At 44.0% G+C, this 18,143-nt stretch overlaps 1 protein-coding gene across 1 annotated transcript in view; it reads right to left on the bottom strand.

Annotated features, from left to right (window-relative positions):
- adam10 (ADAM metallopeptidase domain 10) overlaps nucleotides 1-18,143 on the bottom strand; it is a 95,237-nt gene that overhangs the window by 24,869 nt on the left and 52,225 nt on the right. Inside the window, exon 5 of the mRNA XM_033050636.1 lies at nucleotides 1,621-1,724. Within this exon, the coding sequence (XP_032906527.1) occupies nucleotides 1,621-1,724 (104 nt within the window). The remainder of the gene's footprint in view (nucleotides 1-1,620; nucleotides 1,725-18,143) is intronic.

Raw genomic sequence — 18,143 nt, forward strand, 5'->3', positions numbered from 1 at the left:
GCAGCTGGGCTTGTACACTCTGGAGTTTAGAAGGATGAGAGGATATCTCATTGAAACATATAAGATTGTTAAGGGCTTGGACACGCTAGAGGCAGGAAACATGTTCCCGATGTTGGGGGAGTCCAGAACCAGGGGCCATAGTTTAAGAATAAGGTGTAAGCCATTTAGAACAGAGACGAGGAACCACTTTTTCTCACAGAGAGTGGTGAGTCTGTGGAATTCTCTGCCTCAGAGGGCGGTGGACGCAGGTTCTCTGGATGCTTTCAAGAGAGAGCTAGATAGGGCTCTTAAAGATAGCGGAGTCAGGGGTTATGGGGAGAAGACAGGAACGGGGTACTGATTGGAGATGATCCGCCATGATCACATTGAATGGCGGTGCTGGCTCGAAGGGCCAAATGGCCTACTCCTGCACCTATTGTCTATATTGTCTATTGTCTAACTACCTCCTCTGGCAGCTCCATACACCCACCACTCTGTGTGAAAAAGTTGCCCTCAAATTCCCATGGGGTTTTTCTGCTCTCAGCTTAAATTGTCCCCTGGTCCTTGATTCCCCAACTCTGGGTGAAATACTGTGCATTTACCCTATCTATTCTCCTCGTGATCTTATATATCTCTATAAGAACACCCCTCATCCTCCAGACCTCCAAGCAATTAAGTCCTAGCCTGCCCAACTATAGCTCCATCTATAGCTCAGGCCCTCAAGTCCTAGCAACATGCTCGTAAATCTTCTCTGCACTCTTTCCAGTTTAACGACACCTACAACAAGGTGACCCGAAGGAAAATGGAACACAAGACTTCAAATGCAGTCTTACCAATATCTTATACAACTGTAACATGACATCCCAACTTCTATACTCAATACCCCGAGTTTTAGTTTAGTTTAGAGATTCAGCGCGGAAACAGGCCCTTCCGCCCAACGGGTCCGCGCCGATCAGCGATCCCCGCACATTAACACTATCCAACACACACCAGGGACAATTTTTACATTTACCAAGCCAATTAACCTACAAACCTGTACGTCTTTGGAGTGTGGGAGGAAACCGAAGATCTCGGCGAAAACCCACGCATGTCACGGGGAGAAAGTCCAAATTCCGTACAGACAGCACCCGTAGTCGGAATTGAACCCGGGTCTCCGGCGCTGCATTCGCTGTAAGGCAGCAACTCTACCGCTGTGCAACCATCCTCTCTACCTGCAACACCACTTTCAAGAAACTATGTACCTGCACTCCTAGATCCCTCTGCACTCCGACACTACCCAGGTCCTTGCCAGTCAGAGTTGTTAGTATAAAGGGCCACCAATTCAAAGACCCACAATATAAAGGAGACAAATTCAATAATTTTGGTTGAGGCAGAAACATTGGGCAGGACATCTAATCTTCCCTGTTCTTCTGTGAATTATGTCATGGGACCTCCAATTAAGAGTTACAGGACGTCAGGATAACTTCTCAGTTGAAAAAAAATATTCCTGGCAGTGCGGAGCTCCATTATCAGCACTCAACATTCAAACTCCATTCTGCTGTAAACTTCTGATATGGGCTAATGTATTTTATCCATTCTGCACTCTCAGCCAAGTGATGCGTTACAATTGGAGTCCATATGTTAGAGATGTAAACTGCTTACCTGTGATGTTGGCTCTTCTACAGAAAGCATCTGGTACTTCTTCATTCTTTCAAACACCGAATGGTCTGCACATCCTCCTGCTGGTCCATATTTGTGCGGGTATTCTAAGGAGGATTAAAAATAATATTTCAGCATATCTGTAGTTACAACAAACACAAGAGTGCCTAACTATAGTTGCATTATTTTTTTTGTATGACTGAGGGAAAAATAATTTTGTTGTCTCTTAATTGAAGACAATAAATTAAATTAAATTAAATCATGAACATAAAACATTGAATGTACAACACAGGAATAGGCCCTTCAGCTCACAATGTTGGTGCTGAACATGATGCAATGTTATTTCCTCTGCCTGCATGCTATCCATATCTCTCCATTCCCAGCATATCCATGTGCCTATCTACAAGCCGCATAAATAACACTCGTTTAGTTCCAGAGATACAGCGCGGAAAAAGGCCCTTTGGCCCCACCTGGTCCACACGGAGCAGTCACCCGTTCACACTAGCTCTGTGTTATCACACTTTCTCATCCGCTCCCGACATGCCAGGTGCAGGGAGTTATGGAGGGAGCGGTCTCTGCGGAAAGCTGGAAGGGGAGGAGATGGGATGATGTGGCCAGTGGTGGGATCCCGTTGGAAGTGGCGAAAATGTCGGAGGATTATCTGTTGTATGTGACAGCCGGTAGGGTGGTAGGTGAGGACAAGGGGAACTGTCCTTGTTACGAGTGGGGGGAGGAGGGATGGGGAGTGAGAGCGGAGCTACGGGATATAGAGGAGATCCTGGTGGGAGCCTCATCTATAGTCGAAGAGGGGAACCCCCGTTCCCTTCTTCTTCTTCGAGTCCGTTGCAATCTCAGATGTCGTTCTGCCAGTATCTGGCGCAGGTCACAGCTGGTCGGGTCGGTTCAGCCAGGTCCTGGGGGCTGCACTGGGGGGGCGTCGTCACACTCCAGTAGGTGGGACATTGTCTGTACTGCTCCACAGCTGCATGTGTCTTCTGCCTGGTAGTTCCATGCTTTCATACGTGCTTTGCACCTCCCCTGCTCCACTCGTAATCTGTTGAGGGTCTTCCAGGTTGGCCATGGGAGGTCGTGCCCGCTGGCGAGGCATTCAGTCGGAGTGATTCCTCTCTCCATCCAGTCGTAGGCTTGTGTGTTGAGCTGGTTCCATTCATCTTTCCAGATGTTGGTCCTTGCTGTTTCTTTGGTTGTCTGGAGAGGTGGGACTGTCTGCAAGAAACTGGCTCTGGATTTCAGTCGAGGTGGAGGTGCTGTGTGTCCGTGCAGGGGGTGCCTGGTATCGATCTCCTGTGCTCTCCGCTCGTCTTGGGCGACGATGGATCGTCTGATATGGGGGGGGGGGGGCAATACCAGCTAGGGCGTAGAGGCACGGGACTGGCGTTGTCTTTATGCATCCCGTGATAATGCGGCAGGTGTCGTTGAGGGCTGTGTCAACCAGTTTGGTGTGGTGGGAGCGGCTCCAGCTTGAGCACGCGTATTCAGCTGTGGAGAAGCACAGGGCTAGGGCAGTTGCACGGATGGTTGGTGGATCAGCGCCCCACTTTGAGTTTACCAGTTTGCGCAGGATGTTGTTGCGAGTGTTGACCTTGGCTTTGGTGTTCTGAAGGTGGGTTTTGAAAGAGAGTGTCCTGTCGAGTGTGACTCCGAGGTACACGGGGTGGAAGTGGTTGGAGAGTTTGTGGCCATCCCATGAGACGCTCAGTTGTTTTCCTGCATCTCGATTTTTAAGATGGAAGCTGCATAGTTGGGTTTTTGATGGGTTGGGTTTCAGGTGGTTGTTATTGTAGTAGGTTGTCATCTCTTGGAGGGCGCTTTCCAGGACAGACTCGATCTTCTGGAAGTTCTCCTGTTGGGTGGTGATGCAGAGTTCATCAGCATAGATGAAGCGGCGGCATTGTGGGGGAAGTGGTTGGTCGTTGGTGTAGATGTTGAAGAGGAGGGGGGCCAGTACGCTGCCTTGTGGTAGGCCATTCTTTTGGGCTTTCCATTTGCTCTTCTTGTCGTTTAGTTGAACGAAGAAGCGCCTGTTGAGAAGGCTTTTGATGACTTGGCACAGGTCGAGGTCACCGGTCATGTCAAGAAGTTTCCTGATCATGGTGCGGTGCTGGACAGTGTCGTAGGCAGCGGTGAGGTCTATGAAAGCTGCTCCGGTGATGAGTTTGCACTCAAAACCGTCCTCAATGTGTTGGGTGAGGTTCAGTAGCTGCCCGGCACAGGAGTGGCCAGGGCGGAAGCCAGCTTGATCTTTAGTAAGCTTGGAGTCTATGTGGCATAAGGCGTTGGAGTAGTAGCCTCTCGTAGAGCTTGTAGGTGATGCAGAGGAGGGAAATGGGTCTGTAGCTCTTTGGGGATGATGGGTCCTTTCCAGGTTTGGGAATTGCGACAGTCTTGGCCTTTCTCAATACAGGTGGGGTTGTTTTCTGTGCCATGCACGAGTTCAGCATTGCTAGGAGCCAGGTCTTTGCTTTAGGTCCAAGGTGCTGTATCATTTCCGTCAGTACGTCGTCGATTCCTGCTGCTTTCCCAGGTTTCAGCATGCTCATTGCAGCTTCGAGTTCTTCTAGGTCGAAGGGCTTGGTGAGAGCGCTGGCTGGTTGTAGGCGGTCTGTTACCGCTGTCCGGCGGTATTCTCCTGTAGGTCTGCGCCGGTTTTGGCTACGACCGTTTGCCACCAGCTGTGCTGCAACTGAGTTTGCTGTGACTGTTGTGAGCGTGGGCGGTGTGGTATGGTCTTCACCGAGGCTGCGGATTGTGGCCCATGCCTTCCTGCTGTTATTGGTCATGTTGGTGTTTTCTATCAACTCCTTCCAGACTTGCCTTCGGTCCTCCCCGACTGTGTTCAACAGGATCTCTCCGAGTTCCGTGGTGGTGGAGGAGAATGGGTCCTCGTGGTATGCCCTGTGGTAGGCTTTCAGTAGATCGCTGGATGTTTTCGACAGCCCGGGGATGTACTCGGTCTGGCATCCTCTTGGTATATGTCGCCTGGCTGACCTTTTCAGCAGTTCTGTGAACATGGTATAGTTGTTGGGGTGTGATGGAATGCTGGGAACGGAGTCTTCGATCTCCTGTTGGAATGACAGCCAGTCGGCCTTCCGCAGATTGAACCTTCTGCGGAAGGGGACGGTTGTTGCTTGGAGAGCGGATCGGATGGTTATGGTGATCGGCCGGTGTTGCGTATGGGGGATAGGGTCCAGGACCTCTTTCACAGCTCTGGATGATAGTTCACTGCTCACACAAACAAGGTATACTTACCCAAGCAATCTACTAGATGACGATGCCGAAGCGCCACAGACACTCGCCCTCCTCGGGGCCTGCACTGTCAATCGCCTCAATCAATATTGAAGGCTTCTCCAGATGCAAGGCAGACATACTAGCGACAGCGGCCAAACGCTTCGACATAGTGTGCATGCAGGAAACCCACACCGGCCCTACACAACACCGACCAGCCATCCCTGGAATGAAGCTGGTGGCCGAGATCCGACAGACAGTATGGGTCAGCTATATTCAGCAGACCAAACCTCGCGATCGAAGAGGTCTGCACCCACACCACCGAAGGGCAAATGGAAACCATCACAGTTGCCCTCCCAAACATCTCTGTCACATCAGTGTATAAACCCCCCAAAGTCCGTTCCTCCACTCTGAACTGCCAGACAGATGCAAGAGGAAATACCACATTAGCATTGGGGACTTCAATGCCCATAGCTCATTGTGGGGCTATGAAGTGAACAATCAAGATGGAGATGAAGCCGAAACCTGGCTCGAGTCGAAACACCTGACCCTGATCCATGACGCCAAACTGCCAAAATCTTTCCACAGTGCCAGATGGAAACGAGGATATAACCCCTTTTCCCTAAAGTATGAGGATATCTCCAATGCCCTGGTTTGGAACACCCCATCCTGGGTGCAGATGCGGTGTAGACGGAGGAATTGGGAGTAGGGGATGGAGTCCTTACAGGAAGCAGGGTGGGAAGAAGTGAAGCACAGATAGCCATGGGAGTCAGTGGGTTTGTAGTAGATGTCGGTCAGTAGTCTCTCACTCCCCATACCCCCTCACTCGTAACAAGGACAGAGTCCCCCTTGTCCTCACCTTCCACCCTACCAGCCGTCACATACAACAGATAATCCTCTGACATTTTCGCTTCTCCAATTGACTTGGTAGTCCTTGCTTTCTCCCTCCTTCCCCTCCCTAGCTCTCCCACAGCCCGCTGTCTCCACCTCTTCTTTTCTTCTTCCCCCACCCCCTCATCAGTCTGAAGAAGGATCTCGACCCGAAACGTCACCTGTTCCTTCGCCCCATAGATGCTGCCTCACCCACTGAGACAAAAGAAGAAGTTAGTCTTTAAGGGTCCCAATCCAAAACACTGACTCCATTTCCTTCCACAGATGCTGCCTGACCCACTAAATTCATCCAGCATTTAGTTCTTTGCTCTGTTCCCTTTACAGTTTTGTACTAACGCTTGACTAATTCACAGTTAAAGTTACTGCCTTGATATGCAAATGTTATTTACACCAAAAGGAATGACTTCACAAATATGCTATTCAAAGAGATTTGTTGCAGATACAACCACAGCCAGCGTCGGGGCAACATCCAACCCTGCAATGCATACATGTCCATGATTTTCTGATATTATTCTACACCCCTCAAAAATAAATTAACCTCACTGTCCATGAAGCAATTGCCGTTGATAATTTACAATGATTTAATTGGAATATTATTCAAGAAAGTTATCCCTTGGACTCATCATCTAATTAAAAGTTTCAGGGACAGGGGCAGATTGATTAAAAAACAGACTCTGGGGAAAGCACGGTCAGCTTCCCTCACTGCTATGTAGAGCTACAGATAATTTTTACTTGATGACAGTTTAATCCATTATCAAACGTTTTCTTTAAGCCATTATTCAATCATGCCTTTTATTTTCCAAGTTTAGTGCTGCAGTCATGTTAATTGGAATGTAAATGTGGCATTAAAATGCAGCTTTACATTAATATTTGCCACATTCTGGTTCATGACACACTAATTCAAAGAAACCACATGTGTACTTGGATGGAGGAATAATTCCGCTTAATGCAAAACAGTTACTCCCACGCTTTACCCACAAAACACATGGCCTGTAACCTCTGCTATGTTTCTGAAAGAATAGTTGCAGGGCGTTGCTTTATTTTTAAGTTTACAGGGGTCCAGATGGAACTATCATCTAAATTTGCCAGTTTTGAGCTTAATCGTTTAAAAAACCCCAAAAAAACAGGACATATGAAGAACTGCAAGACATCTGCCTGCTCCATACAATATTGCTTCATATGATAGCCTCATTAGTGCTTTATCTGTCACATATGCAACTGCACAGTTAAATTATTTTTGCATATATAACACACGCGGGCGCCGCCATTTTAGGCGGCATTATTCAAAGTCCAAATTCCGGTCCATCCGCCCACTCAATGTACTGGAGAAGTTCCCGCAAACCGACGTCCCTCTCCTCACTCAGCCATCTTTGTGTCCTGGGAGTCCTTCCTGCAGCCTACCCTGAAGGTGCTGGAAGTATTATCCCAGTTCACCCTCCTACCGGTCAACTCCTAGCGCCCAATGTCCTTAATGGTTACGCTGTCTGCCAAGCTTTCTGTGGGTTCCCCGATTCCATCGACCTGGAGCCTTCATAAAATATTGCTTCATACGATAGCCTAGTGTCCGAACACAACATCAAGAAGCTATTCTTCAGCCAACCAAGTCTGTGTTTGCTTGATCTCTATTGTTGCCGAAATAAATTAGTTCCTTTTGTAGAACCAGCTACATGGAATCTGTCAATTACAAATCACCATAAAGTGGTTCATTACTTTTACAAGTTTTTATTAGGACACAAACTTTGCAATGAAGTAACATGTCCCTATTGTTATTCAAGCGGCCAATATTCAAACCATTACCATCACACATGCCATAAATTTCTGTGTTTTTTTTCTAGACAGGCAGAGATAAAGCCAGCATTTCACCAGAAATAGTTTTTACACATCACTGTTGAATCTTTGCTGAAATACTGATCCAATTCTGTAAATTAAGATCCCATAGGATAATAGTGCGGAGACGGAAGCCGGTTACGGAAACATCCTTGTAAAAATAAAAATTATTTGGTAAAAATCTTCTCCTCATTTTCAGAATTTTAATTTATTAACACAAACTGTTCCCCCGCAACGTTGATTACACTGCGAGTCGGGTCGGGTCCGGTTACGGAAATGGATTTAAAAAAAGGCCCACGTTCCGCTCCGTTGCGTACTACACGTCAGCCCATTGCATTTAGCAGGAGTGGTCTGTAGGATTTTTGCTATGGACCTTGAAAAGCATTCGAGCACCCTCCTCTGTAGAGCCACAAAAGCCAATACAGCACAGGAACAGATCCTTCAGCCCACCTACTTTGTGCTGATCATCAAGGACCATCAAGGTACTTTTAGATTAATCCTACCCTGCTCACTTTATTCTCCCTCTATTCCCTTCAATTCTCCCCACATTTTACCATTTGTCTGAATTCAATGGACAATTTGCAGTAACCAAATAACTTAATCAATCCATGCAGCAACAGGAAGATATACAAATTCCACACAGACAAGACTGAACTAGAGCTCCTGCAGCACTGTGCCCAACTGGGACACCCACTATCAGAATAGAGTCCCTTTATATGATAAAAAGCACAATAAAGTTCCACGATGTACTGCTAGATCCCCCCCCCCCCCACATACCTCCAAAACTGCATCATAATTATATTTCTGCTGAAATACTGGATTGTGTGGAATGGTTGATGCACAAATGTTATACGGTGCGCGCCTAATACAAGATCATCAGATACACTACCGAGACTAATGCAAGTACACAATCCTATTCCACATTTTGCACAAACCCATCAAGTAACAATCTCCAGCACAATCTACACTGATGAAAATCAAAATGGACTGCTTGGTGCCCAAACTAATCTTCAAACATATTGAATTTTGAAACTGCAAAGTGGAAAATAACAAAAAATTCAACTCAAAGAACATTTGCATGAAACCTTTAGCATTTTTGTGACGCCATTAGTCACTTTCACAACACTTCTTTAATCAGTATCTCGTGTAAAATACAAGGTTGAGAGCCATCTGGCTGGCTGTTTATTTGCTTGAATGGATTCTGAGAGCCCTCTCCTCTAATGCAGCTCAAAATCCAGACAGCACCTCATTAACTGTGCAGTTGTGACACCCAGGAGTATAATTTAGGGTTGATCACATACAAACCACAAGCTGTAATGTCGGGAGGAGTCACTCTTCTTTTATAAACTGCTTAAATTGTACTTTCATGCCCACATTCACCTCTTGCAATGGGTACTTTGGCAAGGGCATCAACTCCCATCTTCAACAAGTGTTTAGTTACTTCTATGTGCAAAATAAAGCACACAAAATACATGCATGGGTTCAAGCACATCTCTCAAGTCAACCATATAATATATTGCCATTATCTGACAAAATAGCTGCTCTCTATAGGGACAATAAAAACAGATACTTTTCTGCATACTGCCTCATTTCATTTGTGTGTCCAGTTGACATGACTTGATCAAAATACTTCCATCTCAATTCTTGCAGAAAATATTATGATCCATGCCAAATCATAATTTTTATCACCACCACATTACTGAATGTGAAGCACATTTTGCAGATTGACTTTCCTCCAGATTTTGTTATTTCTAGTCTTTATGGGTAAATCAAGCATAAATGTGGAAGGAAACAACTTTAATTCTAAATTGTGACTTTAGTCGTTTCTACATGGGGAGCATGGCACCATCTGCAAATGAAATCAATGCCAACATTCCAAAGTGCCATGAGCTTACAAAATAGCTACCTTGGCAGTTTGGCGCGTTTCAAATAGCCATAAGAGTAAAAAGCTGCAGTCGCAGCGAGAGACACCAAAGACAAAAATCAAGAGGCAAGGAACTTGGAATAGATCCAAAACAAAACCATCCAACCACTTTCAGAATTGCTGTCATCAATAGTCCAGCTGAAGACACAAGCAGCTCCAAAAATACTGCCTGTAGAAAGCAGAATTGACATTTTAGATAATAAGTTAACTTTCATAACAGTTTCTTTATGGATATCTGGTACTGCTTTGACATTCTTGGCAAACAAATCAACCCACAAAATGACTATATTATTAGCTACCATGAATGGAGGAGTATAATTTAGGTCTGCCATGCCAACCCTCTCCAAAACAGAAAAGATTGATTTGTTGGACCTTCCCCATTTTGTTAGCATTGCTGTATACAGATATTTTACCTTCAAATATAGTCATCTAAAACTCTTCTGCCCTAAAAGATTTCTCCATTTCTCCAAATTAAAACTCATTCAGATCGCAACTGAAGACGGCAGTAATGACTCTGCGCCCTTGTGATGCACATCATCTGTTTCACAGGAAGTCTTCACACTGGATACAGATAATTACTAGATATCATTCCAGAAACAGACTTCAGTCTGGTACATGCCATAAGTGAATCAACTGGAACTCCAACCACTCCTTTCAGCATGACAGCAAGACAATGTTCATTTGAATTCATTACGTTGAGTGTAGGACAAGATCACATAATACATGCAAAACTAGCCTTTTGCTTTTCAGGAATGATAGATGGGACATGATGGAAAAACAATGTGAACAGATCCATCGCTGGGATGTCAAAACTTCACTCACTTCAAAGATGTATTGCTTTAAAAAAACATTTGCTGTTTTAATCCTTTTAACTTCAATTTGAGTGAAGACTGACTTCTCAGAATCTCTGTTAACTTCTACAATGATATACAACAAATCAGGACAAAGGCTCTTTTAGCAACTCTTCCAACAGATGCAGCCCAACCTGCTGAATATTTCCAGCATTTTATTATGTTAGATTTTCAGAATCTATATTTTTATTTGATTATCACTTGATGATCCTCGTTTCTGCTTTAGCCATTTTCTCTGCATTTCATTCATTTTTGTGAACTTTAGTACATCGCAATTTTCCACTTTTACAACTTGGAAGAATTTAGAGACAGTGTCAAGCAGTTTCCATAATCGGATTTGGAAAACTGCTCTTTGTAGGCAACAGCCACTGTATCGAAGTAATGATTCTTCTGGACTGCCACTGTTTTGATGAGTGGTGCACCCTGTATGAAAGCAGACACGCTAAAACTAGAATAATTCAAGTGTTCGCGACTGTGACTATTGAATCCATCCACCAGGTATGTGTGGCGAAAGAAAAACACTCATTGGTGCTATTAACCAATCGAGATGGGACGAAATTTCAAAGAAGGAGAAGGAGAAGGCACAGCCATGATCAGCTAGTATTTTTAGTGCAGGAAGGAAGGAATATGTTGTCTTATCCGAATCCACGAAGTTTTACAGAGCTTACAGCACAACCTTTCGTTCTGCCATTGATTCTGTTGAAAAGGTCGAGGCCTGCATCAAATGCGAAAAAGTATTTGTTCTTCATCATGATTTTCAACATCTAGGGACAGAGAATGCCTTTTCAGTTGGTTCCCTAAACAATTAGTAAGCCTTTTCTTGTCTAGCTTGCCATCAGCTGAAATTGTACAATGCCAACAAACAATTCCATTCAACTAGATCACAAGCTGCTTTCTGCACATTAATTCTCCAATTACAGCCAAAATTCAAATATATAGTGGGTGCCAAGCCAAAGTACAGTTTTGTTGAATTAATCAGGTGCCACTGTACATTTTCACAGTTAAAAAATAAATCTTGCTGGACCAAATATCTCTTTGATCCTAGAAGAGCATTCAATGACATGCATTCTTTCCAAACTAAAAACGATCAAAGGCAAAAATGTATTTTTTGTTCAATTCATATATGCAGTATTCAAACATTGGTTCGATCCAGCAACCTCTGATCCAACGTCACAAATTCTTATTCACTTTGTAGAAGCATAACCATGATATAAGATGGTCAATTTCCACAATGTAGCTCGTGGACAGAAAGCTGGACAGAAAAGATTTCAAGCTTTCAATACAAACTTGTTTTTGCTTTATTACTCTGTACTGGAAAATAGTGTTTAGAGATCTCCCTCTACAAAAACTTCTTTATACTGACTACTGTTCATACATAACCAGTCTGACCTTTTGTCAAAAAAGGCAAAGAAGAATTCAGAAATTAAAGAAGCTCATGTGACAGTGACCAAATAGTTTAACCCCAAAACTGAAACACTTTCACATCGACATCTCCCCGTCGCCCAATACTCAGTAAAAGGCAGCTGTTATGCATGGTTTTCTGACTTCATTGCAAATGAAGACTGAACATATTCTTTTCACTGCAGACAACATAATCACATACTTGTTAGAATGTAGTCCTTGTTTCACAAGTGAAAGGCAGCACATTGCAATGCAAATCATCAGCAGTTGCCTTAGTGAGACTAATTGTAAGCTATAGCTTGAAAATGACGGTGGGTGTAAAGAATACGCCATAAATAAAAAGGTGCAAAGCTCCCTTTATCTGGCAATAGCAGCAGTCACACACCAAAGCACATGCAATCAAAGAACAATAAAATGTCCCTCAGAAACATCAAAATAAATTTATGGCAAGAACACTGGAGTAATACATTTTCAGTAATTGGAAATAAGGTACTTGAAGGAAATGGAAATGATTACACCCAAAAAAAAAGGGTTTATTCAACTTTTACCATTGACTTATCTGCAAACAGAAATGGGATTTGACCCCATTTTCTTTCTATAGACATGACCCGAATACTGTTTGTGATAATTTAAAAACAGGAGCAACATCAAAGAATGTTTTTTTGGCTTTATGGAACAAAACTGAAAGGGCTATTCTGCTGACTTCATGCCAAAATATAAACAGTGCTTTTTACATATCACCTTCATAGAGTCACAGAGTGATACAGTGCGGAAACAGGCCCTTCGGCCCAACTTGCCCACACCGGCCAACATGTCCCAGCTACCATGTCAATATGAAATAGACATTTGACTCTTGGGACGTGGTTTAAGGAACTGAAAATCTCCTCGGCTGCAACTATGTGTACCCAATTAAGTTGGGGTGTATAAACTGGAAGCCCATGGCACCAGAGGTGGTGTATTACATGGTATAGATTAAAAACATTGATGCATGATAACAATTGGAATAAATAGGTCCTTTTCAGTCTGGAAGGAGGTAACTAGTGGAGTACCTCTGGGATCAGTTTTTGGGATGCAATTGTACACTATTTACATTAACGACATGAAAGGATTAACACTGTTTCAAAATTTGTCAAAGATACAAAACATAGGTGGAAGGCATGCTGAAATAAGGATAGAGTGATTTGGCAACAAGATACTGATAGAATTAGTTAATGGACAAATAATAATAATAATAATAATGGTGGGGTTTATATAGCGCCTTTCTAGAATACTCAAGGCGCTTTACATCGCATTATTCATACACTCCTCAGTCACACTCGGTGGTGGTGGTGAGCTACTTCTGTAGCCACAGCTGCCCTGGGGCAGACTGACGGAAGCGTGGCTGCTAATCTGCGCCTACGGCCCCTCCGACCACCACCAATCACTCACACACATTCACACACAGGCAAAGGTGGGTGAAGAGTCTTGCCCAAGGACACAATGACAAAGCACTGGAAATGGGAGTTTAATGTGGAAAGTGCAAGGTCATGTACTTCAGTAAGATAAATAAAATGGCAGATTATCTAAATGGAGAGACTTGCAGTGAGTGAAGTACAAAGGATCTACGCGTTCCAGTACACAAATCATAAAAGCTAGCAGGCAAAGTTCATTGTAAATAAGAAGGCAATCAGTAGTTCATCCTTCATTGCAAAGAGATCGAGTTAAAAAAAAAGGTTTTGTTGCAGTCGAGTGTAGGCGAGGCCTCATCTGTAATACTATAGACAGTTTTAATCCCATTACCCCAAAAATATAATAGTAAGAGGGGGCAGTACAAAGAAGATTCACCAAGCTAATTCCCAGGATGAGACAATTGTCCATTAAAAGGGAATAAATGTTTTGGCTATGTATTTCATTGAGTTTAGAAGAATAAGGGGTGATCTTATTCATACATTCAAGATCATAAGGGGCATTTTTCAGGGTGGATGTCGAGATGTTTTCATCAGTGACAGGCTCAGACAAGGAGACAACCACTAAATAAAAGGAGGCCAATTATTTAAAACTAAAGTATGTAGAAATTACTTCACAAAAGGCGATGAATCACTCAAAAACATTGCCCCACGGCGAGTGGAAGCTGAAGTATTTAAAATGGAGAATAAATATTTGATAGATCAAGCAAGTGGGGTATGGAGAAATAGCATAGAAGATGAGTTGAGATTAGCAGAGATTAGCCAAATCATATTAAATGGTGTGGCAGTCTTGAAGAGCTACTCTGCTCCTGGTTTGTGCCCTTGCGATTCCGTATTGGCTACAAATAGTCACAATTGCCCCCAGCACATCACAGCAGGGGTTCCTCAGGGGAATGACTGGCCAGCTATTTTCAGCTGCTTTATCAAATAACTTCTTTCATCATTTGGTCAGAAAGGATGATGTTTATGCAGAATTCAGTTCCATTGCTAATTCCTCAACAAAGCAACGCATATCTTCATTTTTGAAGAAAAATAATTCATATTTCATATGAAGGAGCCTCAAGCAGACCTGAGCAAGAGAAAGTAAGCTGGTTTAGCAGTGAAGGTGGAAGAAGGTGATGGGTGGCAAGGCTACTTATTTTGGAGTGCAGGTCATGTGGCAGATGGGATATGGATACACCACATTAGTTGTGTAACTGTTTGCTGATGTATCTACTGAGTATTGAGTATAGAAGGTGCGGTGCTATGTTATAGATGAACAAAGTGTTGGTCAAGCTACATTTGGAGTATTGCGTTCAGTTTTGGTCATCCTGCTATAGGAAAGATATTGTTATGCTAGAAAGAGCCTAATGCAGGCAGGTGGGACTAGTGTAGATGGAGCATCTTGGTCAGCATGGGCAGGTTGTGCTAAAGGGCCTGATTCCATGCAGTACGACTCAATGACTATTGGACATGGGGCTGTAATGTTGAATATACCCACCATTAAACAAGTCCTCTCAGGTCCCCTTTCATTTTTTCCCCTCTCACTTTAAACCTATGCCATCTAGTTTTAGGCTCCCCTACCTGCGGGAAAAGACCATCTACCTTATCTATGCCCCTCATAATTTTGTAAGCCTTTGTAGAGGGCATCCCTCAACCTCCTCACTCCAGAACAAAAATAATTCCAGTCTCTTCTTACAATGCAAGCCCTCCAATCCCAGCAACATCCTTGTGAACATTTTCTGCACCCCCTTTAGTTTAAGTCCGAACAGAAACAATCTGCCAAAATGTTCACAAGGTCAGTGTTTTCTTCAAAAACTGCATCTTATTTAAATCTGTTGAAAAACAATATTCTGAGTAATACAACCATACCACATTGTTTCAAAGGAGTTGAAAAACAATGTTAAAGTCAAACTTCCTGTTTCAGGCTTCCTGTAGTCTTGGCTGGTTTCCTGTACATTAACATCTTGTTAGGTTTACCTGAATTACATGCAAACTGATCTATTTCACAGCCACTTGCTAATTGAAAATCAAGTGGCTGGTACATTCTTCTATCCCCAGCAGTGTGTGTAAGGTCAGCCCACCAAGTATTTCATATATTTTCACGTTGGCTCAGTCTTGCAGCATCTTACAAGTTTCAAATAGAAACGGAAAGCACAAACCATTAATGCAATTAGATATTCAAAAGAAGTCACAATCAATTAACAGGCGGAAAAGAGTCACGATACTTCAGAGGTTATTATTCAAATAGCTCATTTTAATTATGCCTCACTCACTAACCAAAACACTCTGCAACTTCACTGATTTTACTCTAGATTATATACGCTCAAGATTCATTTTGCTCCATGTAAATGACCAGAACGAGAATACATTTGACTAGTCTTTTATTGACTATCTGACACAATGTAACTCACTGAAGTCAAATAACAGCCTATGGTCAAAATCCAGATCTACACTTTCCTGAGTGGAAAACGTGAGAAAGTTGCCCAAAATACATATTCATGCTGCAAGTCAAACTGTAAAAGGGCACTTGTGAAAGAATTAGTGTATCAAATACAACCAGAGAAACAGGTTTTGCTACCACAAGGGCGTTCGTCATATTGTTTGAAAACTTAACATTTCATTCTTCACCAAAAAAAGTGCTGCATTAAAACCACTCTCAACATATCCAATCCTCAAGAAAATCTTTGCTATCAAGTTCAAGTAAGTTTATTATCATGTGTCCCTGTATAGGACAATGAAATTCTTGCTTTGCTTAAGCACACAGAAAATAGTAGGCATTTACTACAAAACAAATAAATGTGTCCATATACCATGATATAAATATATACACACATGAATAAATAAACTGGTAAAGTGCAAATAACAGAAAGTGGTTATTAATAATCAGAGTTTTGTCCGAGCCAGGTTTAATAGCCTGATGGCTGTGGGGAAGTAGCTATTCCTGAACCTGGTTGTTGCAGTCTTCAGGCTCCTGTACCTTCTACCTGAAGGTAGCAGGGAGATGAGTGTGTGGCCAGGATGGTGTGGGTCTTTGATGATACTGCCAGCCTTTTTGAGGCAGCGACTGCGATAAATCCCCTCGATGGAAGGAAGGTCAGAGCCGATGATGGACTGGGCAGTGTTTACTACTTTTTGTAGTCTTTTCCTCTCCAGGGCGCTCAAATTGCCGAACCATGCCACGATGCAACCGGTCAGTATGCTCTCGACTGTGCACCTGTAGAAGTTAGAGAGAGTCTTCCTTGACAATCCGACTCTTCGTAATCTTCTCAGGAAGTAGAGGCGCTGATGAGCTTTTTTGATAATTGCGTTAGTGTTCTCGGACCAGGAAAGATCTTCAGAGATGTGCACGCCCAGGAATTTGAAGTTCTTGACCCTTTCAACCATCGACCCGTTGATATAAATGGGGCTGTGGGTCCCCCTCCTACTCCTTCCAAAGTCCACAATCAGTTCCTTGGCTTTGCTGGTGTTGAGGGCCAGGTTATTGCGCTGGCACCATATGGACAGTTGCTCGATCTCTCTTCTGTATTCTGACTCATCCCCATCAGTGATACGTCCCACAATAGTGGTGTCGTCAGCGAACTTGATGGAGTTCGCACTGTGGTTCGCTATGCAGTCATGGGTATAGAGTGAGTACAGCAGGGGGCTGAGCATGCAGCCTTGAGGTGCTCCCGTGCTGATTGTTATCGAGGCTGACACATTTCTACCAATACGAACAGACTGCGGTCTGTGGATGAGGAAGTCGAGGATCCAGTTGCAGAGGGATGCGCAGAGACCCAGTTCTGCGAGTTTGGTAACCAGTTTGGAGGGGATGATTGTGTTAAATGCCGAGCTGTAATCAATGAATACAGCTCGGCATTCATGCTATGTCGCTGAAGTAAATAATCTTTCGCAATATTAGAGGCCTAGACTAATTGTTCAAAGACATTCATGTTTACCACCGCAACTGGGGAAATTAAATTGGTTACATAATTCTAGAATTTAAAAAGTGAGTGATTGTGACCACTGCTGCACCTTGCATACTACTGGTGTGTAAGGAGCAGCAGTGGCACAGCTGGTAGAGCAGCTGCCTCACAGTGCCAGAGACCTGGTTTGATCCCGACCTTGCGTGCCGTCTGTGTGGAGTTTGCATGTTCTCCTTGCGAACGCATGTTCCTTCGGGTGTTCCGGTTTCCTCCCACATCCCAAAGACATGCAGGTTTGTCTCAAGGTGCCTGTAAAATTGGCACCTGTAAAATTGTGTCCACTGTGGAGGCAGTGGAATAACATAGAACAAGTGTGAAGGGGTGAACGAAAGTCGGCAAGGAGCAGAGGGCTTGTTTCCATGCAGTATCTCTAAAACTAAAACTTTCTAAACTAATCAATCCTAAACAATCCCATCCAGTTAATCAGAATCTTTGAGTAAATCTAGTTTCATTACCCTTCTTCACCAATTTGCAACCATACCCTCCAACAGGGGTCGGCAACCTTGTTCTGCATAGAGGGTAGTACGCATTTCTGTGAGCGGATGGCGGGCCACATCCACCACATGTTCACATAGATCCCGCCCCTTCGAGGACGCCACCCGGAGCACTGGCCCCTAGTTACCGGCGCTCACAAACATGGCGCACCTACCATTGCCTTGGCTCTGTCCTGAAGGCGGTGGCTCCAATACTCACATTCACTGGTCCCCTGCCTATTGACAACCCAGACAGTGAAGCCCAGATACAGAAGGTGCGCGGCTTTGCGCAGGATGCGGTACAACCAGAGCTCGGCGCTCGGCCCCGCTCGGGCGCTTGGCGGCTCCAACGTGATCCCACCACCAGTTACACCTTCCTATCTCCACACCTTTTCGCCTTTCATAGAGACCGCTCCCTCTGCAACTGCTTTGTTTGCTCATCACTTCCCATTCAATCCAATCCCACCCCAGGTGCTTTCCACTGCAACCACATGAGAGATAACAAATGTCCATATACCTTCTCT

This window comes from Amblyraja radiata, chromosome 34 (genome assembly GCF_010909765.2).
Source record: "Amblyraja radiata isolate CabotCenter1 chromosome 34, sAmbRad1.1.pri, whole genome shotgun sequence".
In the NCBI taxonomy this organism is placed as follows: Eukaryota; Metazoa; Chordata; class Chondrichthyes; order Rajiformes; family Rajidae; genus Amblyraja; species Amblyraja radiata.